The 20,889-nt window shown below is 53.0% G+C and overlaps 7 protein-coding genes; 5 read left to right on the plus strand and 2 right to left on the minus strand.

Annotated features, from left to right (window-relative positions):
• Window positions 1-1,265: 1,265 nt before the first annotated feature.
• RCC_03333 (related to lincomycin-condensing protein lmbA) lies at window positions 1,266-3,144 on the plus strand (the record flags this gene model as incomplete). XM_023768623.1 has 2 exons in its annotated part: window positions 1,266-1,799; window positions 1,852-3,144. 2 exons carry the CDS (start codon window positions 1,266-1,268, stop codon window positions 3,142-3,144), a joined length of 1,827 nt encoding a protein of 608 aa, XP_023624391.1.
• A 270-nt stretch (window positions 3,145-3,414) lies between these two features.
• Window positions 3,415-5,560, plus strand: RCC_03334 (uncharacterized protein; the record flags this gene model as incomplete). XM_023768624.1 has 4 exons in its annotated part: window positions 3,415-3,561; window positions 3,629-3,632; window positions 3,710-4,107; window positions 4,163-5,560. The coding sequence occupies 4 exons, from the start codon at window positions 3,415-3,417 to the stop codon at window positions 5,558-5,560; spliced, it is 1,947 nt and encodes a 648-aa protein (XP_023624392.1).
• A 703-nt stretch (window positions 5,561-6,263) lies between these two features.
• On the minus strand, window positions 6,264-7,703 carry RCC_03335 (related to WD40 repeat protein; the record flags this gene model as incomplete). The annotated part of the gene is made up of 1 exon (XM_023768625.1): window positions 6,264-7,703. One exon carries the CDS (start codon window positions 7,701-7,703, stop codon window positions 6,264-6,266), a length of 1,440 nt encoding a protein of 479 aa, XP_023624393.1.
• A 786-nt stretch (window positions 7,704-8,489) lies between these two features.
• Window positions 8,490-13,964, plus strand: RCC_03336 (probable DNA-dependent RNA polymerase II largest subunit, putative; the record flags this gene model as incomplete). XM_023768626.1 has 4 exons in its annotated part: window positions 8,490-8,769; window positions 8,828-8,898; window positions 8,963-13,887; window positions 13,943-13,964. 4 exons carry the CDS (start codon window positions 8,490-8,492, stop codon window positions 13,962-13,964), a joined length of 5,298 nt encoding a protein of 1,765 aa, XP_023624394.1.
• A 760-nt stretch (window positions 13,965-14,724) lies between these two features.
• RCC_03337 (related to THG1 Protein required for tRNAHis guanylylation at 5 prime) lies at window positions 14,725-15,609 on the plus strand (the record flags this gene model as incomplete). Its single annotated transcript, XM_023768627.1, has 1 exon — window positions 14,725-15,609. The coding sequence occupies one exon, from the start codon at window positions 14,725-14,727 to the stop codon at window positions 15,607-15,609; it is 885 nt and encodes a 294-aa protein (XP_023624395.1).
• A 1,580-nt stretch (window positions 15,610-17,189) lies between these two features.
• On the minus strand, window positions 17,190-18,728 carry RCC_03338 (uncharacterized protein; the record flags this gene model as incomplete). XM_023768628.1 has 3 exons in its annotated part: window positions 17,190-17,628; window positions 17,693-17,979; window positions 18,207-18,728. The coding sequence occupies 3 exons, from the start codon at window positions 18,726-18,728 to the stop codon at window positions 17,190-17,192; spliced, it is 1,248 nt and encodes a 415-aa protein (XP_023624396.1).
• Window positions 18,729-19,246: 518 nt separating this feature from the next.
• On the plus strand, window positions 19,247-20,535 carry RCC_03339 (uncharacterized protein; the record flags this gene model as incomplete). XM_023768629.1 has 2 exons in its annotated part: window positions 19,247-20,272; window positions 20,332-20,535. 2 exons carry the CDS (start codon window positions 19,247-19,249, stop codon window positions 20,533-20,535), a joined length of 1,230 nt encoding a protein of 409 aa, XP_023624397.1.
• Between the last annotated feature and the right edge of the window lie 354 nt (window positions 20,536-20,889).

Raw genomic sequence — 20,889 nt, forward strand, 5'->3', positions numbered from 1 at the left:
GAGGAAGGCGGAGAAAGAGTACCTTCTAAGGGCCTCTACCCTCTTTTCGCTCGTTCTTATTTAGGATCGGCCGGCCTTAGTAGGCGGTATATTCCTAGTTAATAATATTACCGCTACGAATCTATTAGTAAGGATRCTCGGATCTTAATTAGAAGTAATTRTACTAACCGGCTCTAGATAATTATYRAGTCTATAGTGTTCTTACGGTCTCTAAGTATTATCTACTTCGCCGGGTYCTAGGTCTTCTTAATTTTCGGGGCGTAGCTACTCGCCGTATCGATTATCTCCGCCTRTTCCTTAGTAATATAGAGGCTACTAGTCTTAAGCTAGATTRTACTAGTTAGTCTCGTCTAGGCAAGGCGATTATCTTTACTTATATTATCGTCGTTAACTATAAGGCATAGATTACTATTATCGTCYRACGAGTAGTATATATCCTATAGGTCGACGTCGCCTATACCGAAGCGGCGAACTTCCTTCTCGGTTATTATATAGAGAGGTAGAATAGAGCAAAGAGGGGAGGATAGGTAGTAAGAGTACTAATTAGAGTATTAAATATAGTAGTTATTAGGAGGACTAGGGAAGACGGTAGAAGGGTAGAGGGAAGAGTCTTATAGTATATAAATATTACTCTTACGCGTATAATAAGTTACTAGTAGAAGTATATATATAATAGCAGCATTAAAGTAAGATATAGGTAACCGAAACCCGTTATATATTAGGACCGGTAACTAAGTAATAACGGGACGGTAATATTATACACACACAAGCAAATAACGACGTTTATTACATGTAATTGTACGGGCAATTGAATTAATAAGCGAGGTATGAAATTACTCCACTTAGTAGCGTTAAGCTATATTAGATCGCGTTGTTGCAGGGAAGTCGCTAAAAGTCCACCGTAGCAGACCTCCAAGAATGGCGGCTTCGGCCAGCCAGGCCCCAGCCGCACAACCCATGCATCGATCAAAAGTCATCATCGCGGGGCTTCCTCCATGGTGGGTAGGCCGACGTCGCCGACGGCTCGAGTGGGTAAATCGGACATTGCTGCTTGCCCGCGCGGGCCATCAATCAGGACGACAGCAGCCAAGTATAAGCCAGCGCGATACCAGATAAGTCACGGCCGAGCCATCTGCGTACATAAGTTGAAGAGCTTCCCCGGCCTCCGTATAGGCAGGCCCGCATCGTTCCCCCTTGCTTCTACCGCCCCCTCCTTCTATTAGATACCCTTCCATTCTTCCTGCTCTTACTCACTTCTAGCCACGATGCCTCTCAATACTTCCGCGCTCTACGGAGCGAGCAACCCCAAGTATGTTGCGTTTCCCTCCCGCCGGTCCGTTGTCCACAGCACGCAGGGAATCGTTTCTTGTTCGCAACCAATCGCCGCGAAATGTGGCATCGAGATTCTCAACAAGGGTGGTAACTGCGCCGATGCAGCCGTGGCAGTGGCAGCGGGTCTCAACCTAGCGGAACCTGGCAGCACGGGCATTGGAGGTGACATGTTTTGCTTGTTCTACAATGCAGCGACCAAGAAAGTGCATGCCATGAACGGCTCAGGACGGTCTGGTCGAAACTGCTCGTTGGAGACGATCAGGAAGAGCTTGGGACTGAAAGATGGCGAGGTCGGCGGGATCCCAACATCGAGTGTACATGCTGTTTCGGTACCGGGCGCTGCGGCCGGTTGGGTTGATACGGTTGAGAAGTTCGGCAGTGGGAAGCTCAGCCTGGCAGAGATTCTGGAACCCGCTGCAAGGATCGGGGAGGAGGGTTTCCCCGTCAGCGAGATTGAGGCATACTATGTGAGATTGTCTGTCGACGGGTGGGCAGGTGTAGTATGCTAACAAGCAACAGTGGCAGAGATCCGAAAGGCAGATACGGAACGCCTCGCCCAACTTTGCTGAAATGCTTAAGAATGACCCCAAAGCTCCAGATGGTTGCCGAGCACCTGCGCCAGGCGAGATTATGAAGAACCCGACATTGGCCAAAACTTTCCGCGAGGTGGGGAAGAACGGAAAGGCTGGGTTCTACACGGGTCGAATTGCGGAAGAGCTGGTGAAGGTGGTTCAGGATCTTGGAGGCCATTTGACCTTGGAAGATCTTAAGAATCACATGGACGTGGGTACGGAAGAGACGAAGCCAATCAGCCTGAAGTTTCAAGCACAAAATGTCAGCAAGTCACACGGCGAGCACATGGACGACAAAAGTGAGGAGGGCATCGAATTGTGGGAGCATCCGCCAAACGGCCAGGGAATCGTCGCTTTGATGGCATTGGGAATAATCGAGCAGTTGGAGAAGGCCGGCAAGATTCCCAAGTTTGGCCGCGAAGATCACAATTCCGCCACATATCTCCACGCGGTTGTCGAAGCGTTACGTATAGCTTTCGCGGATGGAAACTGGTGGATCGCGGATCCGAACGTGTCCAAAGTACCTTCGGAGGGCATGATCAGCCCGGAGTACCTGGCGGAGCGAGCAAAGCTGTTCAACCCAGAGAGAGCCAGCTCTCAGGTTGATCACGGCTCACCTGCCTATATATCCTCCGACACAGTCTACTTTGCGTGCAGTGACAGCGAAGGTAATGCCATTTCGTTCATCAACAGMAACTACGCTGGATTCGGCACTGCCATTATTCCCAAGGGTTGCGGCTTTACTCTGCAAAACCGGGCTGCAAACTTTGCTCTGCAACCCACAAATCATCCCAACATTCTGGAGCCGAACAAGAGACCTTACCACACCATCATTCCGGCATTAGTAACCAACTCCAGCGATCAGAGCTTACACAGCGTCTATGGTGTTATGGGTGGTTTCATGCAGCCTCAGGGACACGTGCAGGTACTGCTGAACCAATTGGTCTTTGGGCTTACGCCACAAGCTGCGCTGGATGCTCCAAGAGTGTGCATTGGTGCCGGTATGCCTGATGCCGGCGATGTCATGGATAGAACTGTCTATCTCGAAGATGGCATGAGTCAGGAGACGATTGATGGGATGAGAAAGCTAGGACACAAAGTTGAGGTCGTCAAGGGTATGAACCGGTCACTTTTCGGTAAAGGGCAGATCATTCGATGGCATGTCGATCCTGTGGAAGGAAGAGGAGTTTGGAGTGCTGGTAGCGACCCCAGAGGAGATGGCCATGCCGTGCCTTTCTAAGTTGCGCGTGATCTTTCGGCATGGATCGACAGTCACGGCTCTAAAACTCGATGCTGTCGAGGACTTTTCACCCAGTACGAAGACAGGTAGTACAAAGACCGAGACTAGCATGTTATCTAGCCCACGACATGCTCTCTTGAACGATATAAAGGTAAGCAGCGGATCCAGACAACAACTGAGGGTACCTGGCGTCATTTGCCTCATCATTTGACCCAACTTTTCCAGTTAGATGTCTTTCACCCCTTGATGGCTTTTCTACTTTCTATCACAATGTCCTCTACGTACTGTTTTGTGCATCTAGCATGCTTATTAACAATGGTCCTCGCCTTTCCCTCAAACCTCCGTCGCGCGGCGTTTGAAGGAGAAACAAACTCCACTGCAAGCATCGCCGACCATGTATTTGATTATATCGTCTGTGTAAGTGGCCCACAGGCTTGGATCTTGAATCTGTAGACCTGTGACTAATTCCATGTCTTGATTTTAGGGAGGTGGGTTGACTGGGTACTGAAAGCCTGCAGACACGGAAGCATTACTCGATGAGCTAATTCGACATCTAGGCTCACAGTAGCGAGTCGCCTGACCGAAGATCCCAGCATCAAAGTCCTCGTCGTTGAGGAAGGCTACGGCAATTACGAAGATCGACGAGTCCATGACGTGCGGGCATACGGCGAGGCTTTCAACGCCGAGCTGGATCAKGGTCTTCGCTCAACGCCCGTTGAATGGCAGAAAGGTTTGAAGCAACTCCTCGTAGCTGGAAAACTACTAGGAGGTAGTGGGAGCTTGAACGGAGCGAGTTGGACAAAGGGCCCGAAATCACAGTATAATTTGCTGCCCGTACTGACAGGAGATGATTCGTGGGGATGGAACGGTATCGAAGAATATATGAAGAAAGCTGAGCACTTCCACCCGCCCACCGACGAGCAACGCGACTTGAAGGGTGCTCGTTATGATCCAGCCTCTCATGTAAGGCACAAGCAAAAGCCGTGTAATAGATTTGCATTCTGACATTCTCTTCCAGGGCTACAAGGGACCAGTGCAAGTCGCTTTTGGAGCGTTCATGTTTGGTGGCAGCCAACTTGCAGCTCTGGAGGCCAGTCAAAAGGTATGGAAAGGTCTCACGAGGAATATGGACGCCGCTTCGGGAGTTTCCACAGGGGCCACGATCATCCCCAACATGGTGTATCCGGACGAAAGGCAGAACCGCTCTAGCCCCTTTACTGCTTATGCGGAACATCAAGTGCATGATCGGGCTAATTATGTGATCTTGACTGGGCATCGAGTGACKGAGATTGTATGGAAAGATGGGAGCGACTCTGATGGGAAGTTCGCTGCTTCAGGGGTACGGTTGCAATCCGCACCAAATGCGGCTGTGCACTTCGTTGCAGCGTCCCGCGAGGTTCTCGTCGCAGCTGGATCTTTAGGCTCGCCCCAGCTCCTTGAAATTTCTGGGGTTGGCAATCCGGATGTCCTCGCTGCTGCCGGGGTGAAGCTTCGACACGCGATCCCTGGAATTGGGAAGAATATGCAAGAACAGACCAAGAACACCGTGTCATTTAAGGCTCGCGCAGAGGTCGACTTTGAAGGTACAGGCCCTCCTTCTGCTATAGCTTTCCCAGCCGCAGCACATATTTTGGGTCCGGAACGGGCGAGCAAGGTGTACGACGATACCAAAGCCAGCCTCCCAACGTTTGCTGCACAACTCGAAAAGTCCGGCCTCGTGACCTCTGCCAGCGGCACCGAGACCATTCTGACTGCACAGCTAGAAAACCTTTTCAACGCTTCAGATGTTGCAGCAGCTGAGATTTTCTTCACGATCACACCCGCTTCGAACAAAACTACCGGGCCTGAACAGGCATATGCAGGGATTGATAATTGGAACCTCATCGTCATGTCGAGGGGGAACGTCCATATCAATAGCCCCTCCACCTGGAATCACCCTATTGTTGAGCCATCCTACTTGCTCCATCCGCTGGATCTTCTTCTCCAAACAGAGATTAACAAGCAGTCTCGAGAAGTCTTCCGTACAGCGCCACTATCCCAGTATGTCGAAGGTGAGCACATGCCCGGTCTGGGGATTGTCCCAGACGGAGCTGATCACAAGCAATGGGAGGATTGGGTCWAGAAGTCCTTCACCAGTGTGTGGCATTACATTGGAACCATCTCCATGATGAAAGAAGAGCTTGGCGGCTGCGTCGACTCCAGACTGAAACTGTACGGGGTGAAGAATGTACGCGTCGTGGATGCAAGCGTTCTTCCCATTCAACTGAGTGCGCACTTAAGCAGTTCGTTGTATGGCATTGCCGAGAAAGCTGCGGATATGATCAAAGAGGATCAAAGGATAGGACAAGATGTGCCAATCGCGCATCGTAAGATGGATTCGAGACATACATTGGAACACTGCGAGGCCAAAAACTGATGTGAATAGCTGATTTGGTGGTACACCTGGTCCGTACACATATCTTTGAGGTATCCCGCATGTTCGAATTCTTGCTTATTGCGGTCGACGTATCGTCATGCTCCAGGTCAGCAGTTTTTCACGTGTTATCACCGTCAACGAATAGACAGGGTCAGAAGGAGGCAGAGCCGATGCTAGGCAGGCTAGGCTTGATACTCTGAAATGTGTTTTCGACTGAAGCCCCCGGATTTGTTGACCCTCGTACGTCTTTACTTCCAATCTCATTGACAATATTCGCATATGCGCATAATGCCACCTCCAGAGCTGTGCTTCTCAATGGCCTTGAGATCTAATCATCAACGATTCGACGTCCTGTCTATCGTGGCCGGGCAGCCTAAACTGAGACTGGCCGTGGTGGCGTACGCTGACTGCACAGTACTACGGCATCGATTCTGCCGAAGCAACTGGGGATGGCCGTGTGAACACTGTCATCTTGCTGTACTCAGCCAAGGTAATCGCGTACTCTTGAGTCACCCTACAAACAGCACGTCTGGTCTGTGAAGGGCATACATCGATCCACGACGTGCCCATTCGTTGCGCGTGCGTCTAGACAGMTCGCAGATCTCCGATGCTAAAGGGGAGGTCTTGAACATCGGCCATCCCTGAGACGCAAGGCTTCCTTCCGTTGAGCCCTGCTAAGTTACCTGACGTCCGGTTGCCAGGTTCAATTCTCCCTACGCCGCTTTGATCCAGTATTGCCATTCATCTCAACTTCATCATCGTCTCCGTCCACGAAATCTATTTCATCGGCCTGAGCTGTGCTCTTCCTTCTGAACTGTCCGGTGCCAATCGCAACCATTTCATCCTCGCTATCGCTCTCCCCCATGTCGAGGAGCACCGGCATACGAAACTCATCCTTTGCCTTGACCGCGCCACCCTTGGCGTCTCTGCCCTCGCGCTCGAGCTGCTCTGCGTCCACTGTCAAGACATCGATTTCCTCATCTTCCTGATCCAAACGACGCTTCTGAAGCTCAGTGATGTCMTGGATGTCGAATTCGTCTTCCTTCTCGATGTATTCCACATTCTCCTCCACCTCCGCGAAGTCTGGAGCGAGCGCACTCCAGCGTTGAGGGGTGTTGATGGACCAGAGATATATCCTACCACTTTCCACTCCAGTCGCGGCCACAAACGGACGGGTTGGGTGCCACTCCACTGCGCCCAGCTCTTCCCTTGGCCCTTCGAGAATTTTCACCAGCGACCCGTGGCCGCGTTCCCAGATGTAGATGTCGTGGTTCATCAAAGTGGATGCCATGACATAGTCAGCATTGCTGCTAAAGGCCACGTGGTTCCATGAGAGTCGATTTACCACATCTTGGAACTTATGCTCCACATCCAACCGAATGCTGTCCGGCTCTAAGGTCGGCGAGGAGAGGTCTGGTAGCTTGATGGTCCGTATTATGGTATCCGAAGCGTTGACCAGCAGATCACGTCCCGAGCTGCTCAGGCGAATGAGCAGAATCGGCTTGCTGCACAGCCGCGTGCTATAGACGGTCTCTTGCGTGGCCGTGCTGATTACGTTCAGCCAGCCCTTTGTAGTACCGGTGATGATGTGGGAGCCCGTGGGTGTGAAAGCGGCGACGGTAGTGAAGTGCTTAGCGTCCGCCTTCTCACCACCTTCTTCGTGCGGAGCGCGGCGAGGCAGGTTGGGCAGGGCCATTTGGCGCACATTGAGGCGGTCAGTGAAGTCTGCGAGAACTGGCCGGTATTCGTACAGTGCAGCCACGCACATGAGATAGTTGGATGGATGCAGCTCGGCGATGTAGACCGGTGCGSCCAGGTTGACGGTGCGCACGCGACTCCCGTCTTGCAAGTCCCACAGAATGACCTTCCAATCGACGCTGCTGCTCAGCAGGTAGCGCCCGCTCTTCTCCCATGATAGCGACTGCACCGTACGCCCCGCCGTGTGGCCCTTGAGCTTACGCGCCACGCCATTCGTCTCGAGGTCGAAGATGGCGATTGTGCCCTTGGCAGTTCCGGACGCGAGTAAATCACCGCGGTGCGAGAAGCGCATGCATACTGCCTGTCCACCAGAGCGGAGTCGCGCCGTCAGCGTCTCGGGAATGTCCTGCGCTAGTAGCACTGGGTCTCCCAGTGGCAGATTCATGTTGCGGGCGAAGAGTGTCTGTTGGTACTTATAGGACCATTCCTCACCTTGCTTCAGCGCGATAGCTGTTGATCAGGGCGGTGGGGCGGTATCATTGATTCTAGCGAACAATGCCTTCTCTCTCGCCGATGTGCATTGATCCGATTGTTCTCACTCATGAGCCAACGAAACTGCTGAAGTGAGATGGACGCGGGGGAGAAAGAAAGTGTTACCAATAAAAGTGAGGTGACCGAATCGCGGAGTGAGATCCGCGCTGCCGCATTAGGCTTTGGGCTCGCGAACATCTCGACGCCTTCAAGACAACTGCATCGGCATCCGCACACCAACACGTCAACCCCATCGAACATCGCCAGGCTCCCCGCGATTTCGACAGTCGCCTACGCAAATACCACGGGAAGACAGTCCTGGTCGTGTGGAGATTGCGACGCCCGACGGATCAGCCATTTGAGGCGCGCCGCAGACATATCTGTCATCACTACCAGCGCACCGCGCGCATTGCTATCATCAGCACRCGACCCGCATCCWCCGAAACAGTAGTAATTGAGGCGAAAGGGAAGGAAAGCAGGGCCGCAACGGCGCGAAAGCGGATCTCCAGGCGAGGTCGCGCGGTATTGAAAGGAGAGGTGGCGGACTCGTGCAGTAAAGGCAGCAGCGAGCTGGAGTGATTATCGGCGCGTGCGCGTGGGAAACGCCAGCAGTCTTGAAGAGGAACTTCTCGACGGGCGCTCTTCATCCACGAAACAACGTGCTTGATAACATCCAGTCTCCGGACAAAAGCCACCCACCATGGCGACCTTCGAACACTCGCAGGCGCCACTGCGCACCGTGCAGGAAATTCAGTTTGGTCTGTTCTCGCCAGAGGAAATCAAGAACATGAGCGTATGTCATATCGAATATCCAGAGACCATGGATGAACAGCGGAACAAGCCGCGCGAGAAGGGCCTCAATGACCCGAAACTCGGCACCATCGACCGCGGTACGATGTGTGCAACCTGCGGCGAGACTCAGAAGGAATGCCCTGGGCATTTCGGTCACATCGAGCTCGCTGCACCGGTATTTCATGTCGGCAAGTATCTTCTCAGCGACGTCCTAAGCGGCACTCGTGCTAACTATCACGTGATCAGGCTTCGTAACTAAGATCAAGAAAATCCTCGAATCGGTTTGTCACAATTGCGGGAAGCTCTTGGAAGACGAAGTAAGTCATGAATCCCCCCAGTAAGTCTGCCTTTCTTGTTATAGTGCTTACAGACTCCTCCTAGCGCAATCCACAATTTGCGCTTGCTATGAAGGTTCGCGACCCCAAGCGGCGATTTGAGGCCGTCGTCAAGCTCTGCAAATCCAAAATGGACTGCTCTGCTGATGAGCCCTCCGACGAGAATGAGGCCTTTGGTGATGATCCAAAGAAGCCTAAGATGCCAGGCCATGGCGGTTGCGGTAACGTTCAGCCAACCATTCGCAGAGCTGGTTTGACACTGAATGGCACCTGGAAGCTGGCCAAGACCGAGGAGAACAATGACGAGGGTGGTCTGGAAAAGCGCAACATCACACCGCAGTTGGCGCTCAACATCTTTCGTAACATCTCCGAGGAGGACCTGCATCGTCTCGGTCTGAACGTTGACTACGCACGGCCCGAATGGATGATTCTCACCGTGCTCCCTGTACCTCCGCCTGCCGTGCGCCCTAGCATTTCCGTCGATGGAACCAGCCAGGGAATGCGATCCGAGGACGATTTGACTTACAAACTCTCTGACATTATTCGAGCCAATGGCAACGTTCGACGCTGCGAGCAGGAAGGCCTGCCACAGCACGTCGTGGAGGAGTTCTTCAACCTGCTGCAGTATCATGTAGCCACCTACATGGACAACGACATTGCTGGTTTACCCAGAGCCATCCAGAAGAGCGGTCGGCCGCTCAAGGCCATCCGTGCTCGTCTGAAGTCCAAGGAGGGTCGTCTACGAGGCAACTTGATGGGCAAGCGAGTCGATTTCTCTGCTCGTACTGTCATCACGGGCGATCCGAACTTGGATCTTGATCAGGTTGGCTGCCCGATCTCCACTGCCAAAATCTTGACCTTCCCCGAGCGCGTCACCGTGTACAATATTCACAAGATGACGGAGCTTGTACGCGCAGGTCCGGATGACCATCCAGGTGCGAAGCACATTATACGCGAAGACGGATCGCGCATTGATATCCGGTACCACAAACGCCGCGAAGACATCCAGCTCCMGCTTGGGTGGATCGTCGAGCGACACATTGTCGATGGAGATTACATCATCTTCAATCGTCAGCCATCGCTTCACAAGGAGTCCATGATGGGTCACAGAGTCAAGGTCATGCCCTACTCGACATTCCGACTCAATCTCTCCGTCACCTCACCCTACAACGCCGATTTCGACGGTGACGAGATGAACATGCACGTTCCTCAGGGCCATGAGACGCGGGCAGAGGTGGCAAACCTCTGTGCGGTACCCCACAACATCGTATCGCCGCAGAAGAACGGTCCCCTCATGGGTATCGTGCAGGACACTATGGCTGGCATTTACATGCTGACCAAGCGCGATGTTTTCCTTGATTACGAGCATGTTATGAATATTCTTCTTTGGGTTCCATCGTGGGATGGGGTTGTGCCTCCGCCCGCCATAATCAAGCCCACACCGCGCTGGACCGGAAAGCAGATAGCATCGCTTTGTCTTCCAGCGGGATTGAACATCTTCATGCCATCCAAGAAGGGTGACCCCAACCCACATGACGAGGCCAACGAGATTCTTATTCAGAATGGCGAAATCATCTGGGGCCGTGTTTGGAAGAAGGTTGTCGGTGCCACGCAGAATGGTGTCGTTCACTACATCTTCAACGATCGTGGCACAGATGCGACTGTTGAGTTCTTCAATGCTTGCCAGCGCATTGTTTGCTATTGGATGCTGCACCACGGTTTTAGCGTTGGTATCGGAGACACAATTCCTGATGACCACATGGTGCAGCAGATCGAGGAAATGATTGTTAAGGAGAAGGCCAATGTTGACGGCTTCGTGAAGGAAGTCCAAGCCGACGAAATGGAGACTCTGCCCGGTATGACAGTTCGGGAGACATTTGAGTCGAAGACCAAGGCRGCACTGGACAACGCCCGCAACAAAGCTGGTGACAAGGCATACGAGCTGATGAAGCCTTGCAACAACGTTGCTACCATGGTGAAGTCTGGATCCAAGGGATCTAGTACCAACGTCTCGCAGATGACAGCTGCTGTCGGTCAGCAGTCGCTTGAGGGCAAGCGGCTTCCATTCGGCTTCAAGTACAGGGTGTTACCACATTTCCCCAAGGACGACTATTCTCCTGCATCTCGAGGTTTCGTCGAGAACTCGTACCTGCGTGGATTGACTCCCCAAGAGTTCTTCTTCCACGCAATGGGTGGTCGTGAAGGTCTCATTGACACAGCTGTCAAGACCGCCGAGACCGGTTACATTCAGCGCCGTCTCGTCAAGGCTCTCGAGGAGATCATGATCAAGTACGACGGAACTGTCCGAAACTCCTTGGGTGACATTCTGCAGTTCACATACGGCGAAGATGGCCTCGATGCCATTTACATCGAGGAACAGAACTTGAAAATCATCACCGCGTCCCACGCGCAGTTTGATCGCAAGTACAAAATTGATGTTGTCAACCCCGCCAGCAAGGATCAGATGCTTTCTACCAACACTCTGGAGATGGCGACCGAACTGGAGGGAGACGTGGACGTGCAGCAGCTATTCGACGAGGAGTATGAAGCAATCAAAGCCGATCGAGACAAGATTCGTCAAGGCCTTGATGATCCAACCGAAGAGCGATACTTGCCACTGAACGTTGATCGTATGATCCAAAATGCGAGAGACAAGTTCAAGATCAACGACAACAGCAAGAGTGACTTGAATCCCAAGGAGACCATTCCAAAGATCAWGGCTTTGCTTGACCGACTCAAGATCATTCGCGGAGATGACGGGCTTTCACAAGAAGCTGATCTCAATGCGACTCTTCTGTGCAAGGCAATGTTCCGCTCTCGCCTTGCTTTCAAGCGAATCGTCAAGGAGGACAAGCTGAACAAGCTTGCTCTTGACAACATTCTTGGCGATCTCGAGAACCGCTTCCTGCGCGCACTGGTCAGTCCCGGCGAGATGGTCGGCGTTCTGGCCGCACAGTCCATTGGAGAACCTGCTACTCAAATGACGCTCAACWCTTTCCATTTGGCTGGTGTGACGGCTAAGACCACCACCAAAGGTGTTCCACGTCTGAAGGAGATTCTCAATGTGGCGGAGAACATCAAGACACCCAACATGCGAGTGTATCAGTCTCCGGAGAAGAGCGACTCTCAGGAGTCCGCCAAACAGCTTCGGTCTATGATTGAGCACACCAGTTTGAGAAATGTCACAGACACAACTGAGATCTACTATGATCCTGACATCCAGGGAACGGTCATTGAAGCTGACGTGGACATGGTCGAGTCCTACTTCATCATTCCTGACGAGAGCATTAGCATTGATACTCAGAGCAGATGGCTCTTGCGTATCGTGCTCGGCCGCCGCCAGCTTCTTGACAAAGGATTGACCGTCACAGAGGTTGCCAACAAGATCAAGGAAGTGTTCGACAAGGATGTTGCTGTCATCTTCTCGGACGACAATGCCGATGAGCAGGTAATACGCGTTCGCATGAACACCGGCAACCGCGATAAGGGCGACGCCGAGCAAGAGGAAGAGGACACTCTTAAACGACTGGAAGGCCACATGCTCAACACCGTCGTCCTGCGCGGAGTTTCCGGTGTCAAACGTGCCTTCGTCTCGAGCGAAGCGAAAATGATCGTCGAAGACGATGGTTCTCTCGCCAAATCCACCGGCAATCCGAAGTGCACGGAGTGGTTCCTGGACACTGATGGTGTGAATCTCAAGGACGTTTTGGCTGTTGATGGCGTGGACTCCACACGCACCACTTGCAATCACTTCCAGACGATCAGAAACGTGTTTGGTATTGAGGGCGTTCGCGCTTCGCTCATGCTGGAAATGAAGGGTGTCTTGACGAACGACGGATCCTACGTCAATCACCGCCACATGGCCATCCTCTGTGATGTCATGTGCGCGAGAGGTGAGTTGATGGCCGTTACGAGACATGGTATCAACCGAGCAGACACTGGCGCACTTATGCGTTGTTCCTTCGAGGAGACTGTCGAAATCCTATTCGACGCGGCCTCCTCGGGAGAGCTGGATGACTGTCGCGGAGTCTCTGAGAACATCATCCTCGGACAGCTCGCGCCCAGCGGCACCGGAGAGTTCGACATGCTGCTCGATACGGCCATGCTTGCTTCTGTGGCGCCATCGCAGCGTGCAATTCACGGTGGCGTGGCGGTTGGTGCCGGTTCTCCAGACGGTGCCATGACGCCATACGACATGGGCTCGCCAATGGCAGACGGCGGCTTCGCTGGCGCAGAATACGGCGCTAGCTTCTCTCCTATCATCAACCCTGGTCAAGACGAAGGTGGAGGCCTCACGGCATACGGCGGTGGTTTCGAGGGAGGTATGAGCCCGTACCGAGGTGGTATGAGTCCTGGCTATGCACCGCAGAGCCCCTTCGGCGGCGGCATGAGTCCGTCATCGCCCGCCTACGGCTACTCGCCAACATCCCCTGGCATGGCTGGTTATTCGCCCACATCGCCAGGCCAAGGCCTTACCAGCCCGAGCTACCAGATCACGTCGCCACAGTTCTCCCCTGCCAGTCCTGCCTATACACCGACATCTCCAACATACTCGCCCACCTCGCCGGCGTACAGCGGCGGCAACAAGGTTTCGCCAACATCTCCTTCTTACAGCCCGACGTCGCCGTCGTACTCACCGACGTCACCATCGTACTCTCCCACATCTCCCGCGTACAATGTCCCTGGCAGCGCGACATCCCCCAAATACTCGCCGACTTCGCCGACGTACAGCCCAACCTCACCTGCCTACAGTCCGACATCTCCGTCGTTCTCACCGACCAGTCCCAAGTATGGTGGTGGTGGAGCAAGCAGCACGAGCCCAACCAGCCCGAGCTACTCGCCCACAAGCCCCGTGTACAGCCCGACCAGCCCTGCGCAGAATGGATACAGTCCAACTAGCCCTGGCCAGGCGAAGCAGGCCTCGCCAACAAGTCCGCAATACAGCCCGACCAGTCCTCAATATTCACCCAAGTAAGTTGAAGGTGGGGTTTCAAAAGTTGATCATCTCCGTACTGATACGCACCAGCTCGCCCACCGACGACAAGTAGTCGTCCCGCACACAATCCTTGCTTTGTGCTTGAGTGAGATAGAGCTGATGGTGCGAGCGTTCTCTTCACTGAGCCCACGCCGCGCCCGGCTACGACTCTCCACCATTTTTCATCATTGTACAACAAGAGTTTATTTGACTCTCAAAGCGGTTCCTGAGCATCTGGCATGGCGTTTTCATTACTGCCCTTGAATAGAGAAAGATTCACGGGGCTGGGGAGAAGAAATAAAAAACAAGACCTGGAAGCTCTCAGGCTGGAGGCGTTGTTTTCCAAGGGGTTCGAGGCCGACAAGAATGACAGTGCCGCCTATAACATTTCGGTAATGCGAGCAGCTGGGCAAGTGTGGTGCTAGTTGAGGCTCTTACATCGCGACTTCAGTGGCGCGATGCGCGCTGATTTCAAAAGGGGAGGATCAAGCGAATAGCTTCATCAACAAGGCGATGGATAAGAAATGTGATCCGTTCGGTTCGACATTGTGATCATGGTGATTCGCAAGTAGGTAATGGCCGTATCTAGATGCGAAAATGCAAAAGCGGCTCCGAAAGGAAACACGCCAATGTGCAACATGCTCGCTCTCAATCAGTTTCGACGGAATTTCTGACTTTTGAATTGAGTGTGATGAGTGCAGTGCAGTGGGTTAGCACGAGCTTGCTTGGTTGAACAAGTTGACCGGAATTTTGCATCGACCTCAAATCTTCGTGACTCTTACATCCACAACGTAAACAGAAGCAAGGAAGCGACATCAGCATCTACATCAACMATGGCCAACAGCGAGTTCGGATATGTTCGTGACTTCGAAACACCAGATGCATTGCCTCCCTCAAACTGGATTGTGGTCCGCATTGACGGGCGCGGCTTCAGCAAAATGACGAAAAAGTACTCATTCGCCAAGCCAAACGACCGCAGAGCCCTGGACCTGATGAATGCCGCTGCAGTAGAAGTTGTACGCTCCTTTGTGGAAATTGTCATCGCCTATGGCCAGTCGGACGAATATTCCTTCATTTTCCATGAGAGTACGCAGCTGTTCGACCGTAGATCTGCGAAATTGGCAACTTCCGTAGCCACGGCATTCACAGCGGAGTATTGTATGCTGTGGCCGAAATTCATGGAGGGTACGGATTTGGAGAGACCGTGGCCGACTTTTGATGGGCGATGTGTGTGCTATCCGAAGAAGAAAATTCTCAGGGATTACTTGAGMTGGAGGCAGGCGGATTGCCATATCAACAATCTTTATAATACGACCTTCTGGGCGCTGGTTTTGAAAGGTGGGATGAGCGGGGCAGAGGCGGAAAAGGAACTACAAGGCAGTCTGGCGAAGGATAAGAATGAAATTCTTTGGGCCAGGTTTGGGATCAACTACAACTTCGAAGAGGAAATCTACAAGAAGGGAAGTGTCATTTCGAGGATGCTAGAGGAGAAAGTTGCAGGAGATCAAGTCGGAACGTCGAATGTCCTGGATGGCGAGAAGTCTGCACAAAAGAAGAAGGTGGCAGATCCGRCGAGCAAGAACCAGCTGGAAAAGGAGAAAAAGCGGAAAATGAAGGCGAAGATTGTGGTCGAGCATGTTGACATTATCGGAAAGGACTTCTGGGAGCAGAGACCGTACATTTTGGCTTCAAGGCGAGGAGAAGATTATGAGGAGTGAAGATCGAGATGTTTCCAGCACAATCACTTCCCCATGGTTAGGATCGAACTGGACCTCTTAGTGTAGTCATAGTTCACTACCGAGTGCTGGACGACTGCGTGCTCCATCAGGCTGACACGACCCTTGCGCTACTGGCTTCGTGCTGCTGTCACAACTGAAGCTCCGTGCGCGTAGGCTGACCCGGTCAGGCTCGGCCGTCTACCTGGACATGTCCTTCTGCTGTCCTAACACAGCGCCATTTGGCCGAATCTTCATCCGCACGCAACCACCAAACGATTCACATTACCAGCCTTGCATCCACCCTCATACAATCAGCAACGATGACAAACAAAAGTGACAATGCGAATGTGCGAGCCAGGCCAGGTCTCTCATTGCCAGAAAGTTGCAGGTCGCGATGAAGGAGTGAGGAGCTGTAGTGGTCCAAGAGGTAGATGATGGCGGTGACCGCTGCAACGCGAAGAAAGTCGACAGCGGCTGCTATAAAAGCCTCGTGTCTGGAGACAGTCGAATGGAACACCGATGAAAGCCAAAATGTGGCTAGCAGAGCGACCAGAACATATGACATCGYGTCATGATTGTGTGGTCGAAGACGACTCTCGCTCTTTGAATGGAGTCCATCCATATTTGTTGGTGTGTATCTCTCAAGTGCGATGCTCTCCGTAGATTGGCTACCGATACTTGCATCGGGTCGAGGTTGTGCTAATAGCTGGTATGCTGCTTCTCTTGCGAGTTGTGCTCGAGAGATTGAGGTGGGAAGACTGGTCGTAGCTATCATCCTGGACAGCAGTGGTATTATTAAGAGCACCTTTTGTTCGCAAGACTACCTGCGGAACATTGTAAGCAAGTCCAGATTCGAGGTCTGACCTTATAACGTCCTTCGGACGTCCCTTGTCAAGCTTACCCGAGCACGGCCCAGGTACATTTTATGCRTTGGGTGAGCAAGCGGCAGCAGGTATACATTCTCATGCACACTCGTCTCCATTCCTCTCACTATTGGGTGTGTCATTGTGGGGCTCCTTTGCGGAAGTGGAAACCACTGCATGCACAGGGAGTGTGGGGAACAGCAAGCAGCAAGTTCATGAGAGCTTTCACGTGAAGAAGCGAGACGGATGGGGCAAGGCACGAGGGTCTCCACAGCGGCTTGGCGAGGTTGTATTACGATGTGAACCAAGTCATGGCTCCGTACGATGCGCTGTGGTATCGAGTCTATCGTTGATGTCCTGGGCGGTTGCAGTTTTGTAAGCGTGTCAGTTGCAAATTGGATTGCTGTCACATGAATACATTTATGCATGGTGAGCGTCCCGTGGCCGATCTTGATCATCATGCATAGTCGGTGCTCAACGTGATTATACCGATCTCATACTTCCGGCGAAGATGAGGGGCAGCAGGGGTGGCATGTATAGCTTGATGGCCCGGTTTTCTGACGATAAGGTCAGCAGTTGAGATCAAATGCCCGATGTCCCTACACAAATGAAGGATGTACTGAAGATGAAAGCTGAAGGGTGAGTTGTGCGAGAAAGTTTCGCCGTCTGCTCTGATTTTGTCGCATACCTAGGTAGATAGTCRGCTCGTCCACCTGCTTACGGCTTGAACATCCACTCGGCCCTGTTGAACACGCATTCGAGCTCAACACTCCCGAAGACGCCTACAGCTGCGAGCAAATCGTGCTCGCCCTCCAGACCCGTGACATCGCCTTCATCTGCATCGCTGTCTTTCTCCTCATGGAGATCCCACCAGCCTTCTTTTTTGCCGTTCCGCGTGRAGAAGACCTGACACCGCATGCTCACACGATCTCCGTGAATTGGGGGTTGGAAAGTGGTGCCGATGCCCACCACGTCACCCTTTTTGAAAGCCGAGGTGAAGTCTTGCCCCCCATAACTGTTGTCAACGTAGCGTCTGCCATCATCACTGTGAACTCCCAGAGAGGCTCGATGCCAGCCTGGTAACCTCCAGGCTGGATAGGGGGGAGCGACAAACCCGACTGCAATGCCGGACTCAATCGTGTTGCTTGGATTGTACCTGCAAGTGAAAGACGATGATCGTCAGTAGCGATCGTGAGACGATGGAGTCAGGATTAACACACCTATCGCCTAGTCCCATAACGTGGACCTCAAAGTACAGGGTGTGCGGCCGGCCAGTCACCAGAGGACTTTCTGCGTTGGCAGCATAGATGGGAATGTCGGACAGCATGATTGTGTCGCCGACATTAGATGAAGTTCTGATATAGCTCCGTCCCAGCGTAGGCTGGTATTGCGTGACATCCGTCGTGTTCGGAGGGACAGTCAATCTCAGGTCGCCAGCTTGAATACGCTCAATGATGTGGGAATTGTGATCAGTGGCTCGCCATAGAGGCGTTTCGCGGCACCAGGCCTACAGTAACGAATAGAAAGGGTCAGCGCATATCTTGAAAATGGAATGGTCAGTGGGGGCATGGGTCGCTGGCAAGTTTCGAGTGTCCTCCCTTGTGCGCGATATGAAGATTGCATGCATGCACGCAGGGCCAGCTATTGCATTAGCGCTCCCTTGCACTTGGGAGACTCGCGTCGAACGTTTGACACAAGAAACGATCTGCAGCTCCTCTCCTCGGTCTTACTTACATGAGCCCGCGCGGCATCATCATAGTCAGCATTAGCAGCCGGACTCCTAGCGTTTGTAGGATGCGCAGCAGCGAAAGAGGGCGGAGGGCGGAGACTGTCATCTGGACCAACCCATGGATCGTATGGAGGAGGCTCCATGTCGTCTGAAGATGTGGGTGCCTTGGAAACCTCACGCGTTGCTGTCCCTGAGTAGCCCGGCGGTGGGCCTGGAGGCGGAACATAGTCGTCGTCGCCCATCTCTACATCCTTGTTTGCGTGTGAAGGAGGCGGCCCTGGAGGTGGCTGGTATTCCTGAACAGGCGTAGGCTTACTACTGGATGGGCGGTGATCTTGAGGAGCTGCACTCGCTTCTCGGAATGGATTGTTAGAGGCCAGCCCGCCCCGCTGAGCACTTGGTCCAGCAGTACGCGAGACATTCTGCTGACGGTCATGTTGCTCTTGCGAGCGATCTACGCCTCCAGATTGGATCCGTTGGTAGCTTGGCGGCGGAGGTGCACTGCTGCGTGCGTCTTTCTCGCCCATTATCGCAAGCGCTGCAGGAGCCGTCTTTGCTGTCTGCGCACTCTGCCAGCTGCTCTTTGGCCACACACCGATCGTAGATGGAACAGGGCGTGGCTGCACAGGCTTGGGTCCGTCCTAGGGAAGATGAGAACTATAGGAGCTTTCGTTACGCTGTGAGCGGGCAAATGAGAAGTCTGGCCAGTGTTGAGAATAGTGTCGGCGTCCCGTGCACATTGATATCTRCTTGGGCGTTAGGATCTTGATCCTGGCAATGGTGAGGTGGGATTGCGCGGTTGGGCAGCAAACAGGGAAACTCGACCCTCGACATCCATGGAACTCGTGGTCACGTGGTGGCTGTGGGTGGCTGTGCTCCCTTGCCCTGTGATCCTGTGACGGATCCTCCCGAGGTCTCCGTCATCAAATGGATTTCCGTCTCCACCCTAACCAATTCTTGTAAAACCTCCGCGTTTGTCACGCTAAAGAAGATGCCTTAGCGACGGGCCTCTCTCCACGCTCTCGACATGTGAATCGAAGCAGATATGGTATTCGACGTTGCCGCCCGGCAGCTCTCTCGCGAATTGGAAGCTTCTACGCACAAGGCATTGAAGCCACGACGACCGATCATCCACCACCTCAACGATGACAGCTCATGGCTGCTCCAAATTCCCCGCCCCGAAACCGCCATAAGAAGAGGTTCCCGCGTTTATTTCAACATTGTTATCGATCCATGGTTCGCGGGAGGTCAAAGTGATATTGCCAGCTGGTTCTCGTTGCAGTTTCACGCCACACCGAGCGCTGTGCAATCTTTCGCTGAACTGGAGGATCTCATACGCGACATCGAGAGAGTTGCGTCTGCTGAGACGCCTGTTGATTCTGATGACGTCGCACGTAATTCTGTCCGGGGGGGCACTACAGGAACGTCGTCTCTCATTGATGTGATTGCCGTGAGCCACGAGTTCACTGACCACTGCCATCATGACACACTGCTTCAGGCGCATCCGGACGTGCCAGTTTTTGCTTTCAAAGAGGCTGCGACACTCATTCAGAGCTGGCGCCATTTTCGCACCGTGATTCCCATTGGAGTTGTAGGCACGGCCGAGCCGTTCGACTGGCGCACCTCTAGTATACATCCTTTCCTTCCAGAGTGGCTAGGTATTTGCCAACTTCGACAGACCAGAGATCGTGGTGGCCTCCACTCAGCTCTGTTAATCACCTTTGACAACGGGCATGGCATAGCGCAGTCAAACTCGGGGCCATCTCCCAGTGAGCTAGGCGTAATGGATACGTACAGGTCACGGCACAATGCCACTGTGTCCAGCAAGGAGGACGAGCTTGCCGAGGCCTTGATCTACACGCCTCACGGAGTGCACTTTGCGGATTTTGAGGTCATACCAAAGGCAGTGCCTCCCATTTCTACCTTGGTCTTTCTTCACGGTCTTCACAGCGTACGCCTGGGAACTCCCACTGGCGGTCTGACACTGCAGCTCATCAATCTTGGCTCTCACAACGGATTGAAAGCGCAGAGGATTCTGAAAGCGAAACACTGGATTRGGACCCATGACGAGGCGAGTCTCCATTCTGATATGAAACGCCCACTAAACGGCCCCGACTGACTTTTCGACAGGACAAAGAATCTCGCGGACTGGTGTCGTGGTTCTTGCAGAGGGAGAGACTGACCGTCGACGATGCGCTTCAGTCGGAGCGAAAGGCGCGGCAGCATAATCGAAAAGAGGGCGGGACAGACAGCGAGACAGCAGATTTCTTGTACAGTTCGGATGATGCTTCGTTTGTCAATCTACGTAATGGCGAAAGCAAGATTCTGTCGTGATGTTCAGATACGATCGTGCATTTTGCTGCAGGCGTCACGCATGCCAACATCAGCTTGGCTGCTTGTTCTTTATTATTAATGTTGTATGTTGCAATGTGCTCAGAAACGCTTGGCCGGTTGGACGGGGATGTCAAGCATCGTCTCATCCACGTGCCTGGTAGGGGGTACATGTATCGGCCTTCGATCGTGATCGTCGCAAGGTTTCTCCATGATCGGATCGAATCGAACCGAGCCGTTCTTGGATTGGCTGAGGTAGTTCGATGGCTTTGTTCACCTACGACAGCCAGTATACATTCCTAGACGCAGCATTCTTTTATAGATCCTATATAACCAACACCTCACCATTGAGGCCGA

The sequence above is a fragment of the Ramularia collo-cygni genome, assembly GCF_900074925.1.
Source record: "Ramularia collo-cygni strain URUG2 genome assembly, contig: RCC_scaffold04, whole genome shotgun sequence".
Lineage (NCBI taxonomy): Eukaryota > Fungi > Ascomycota > Dothideomycetes > Mycosphaerellales > Mycosphaerellaceae > Ramularia > Ramularia collo-cygni.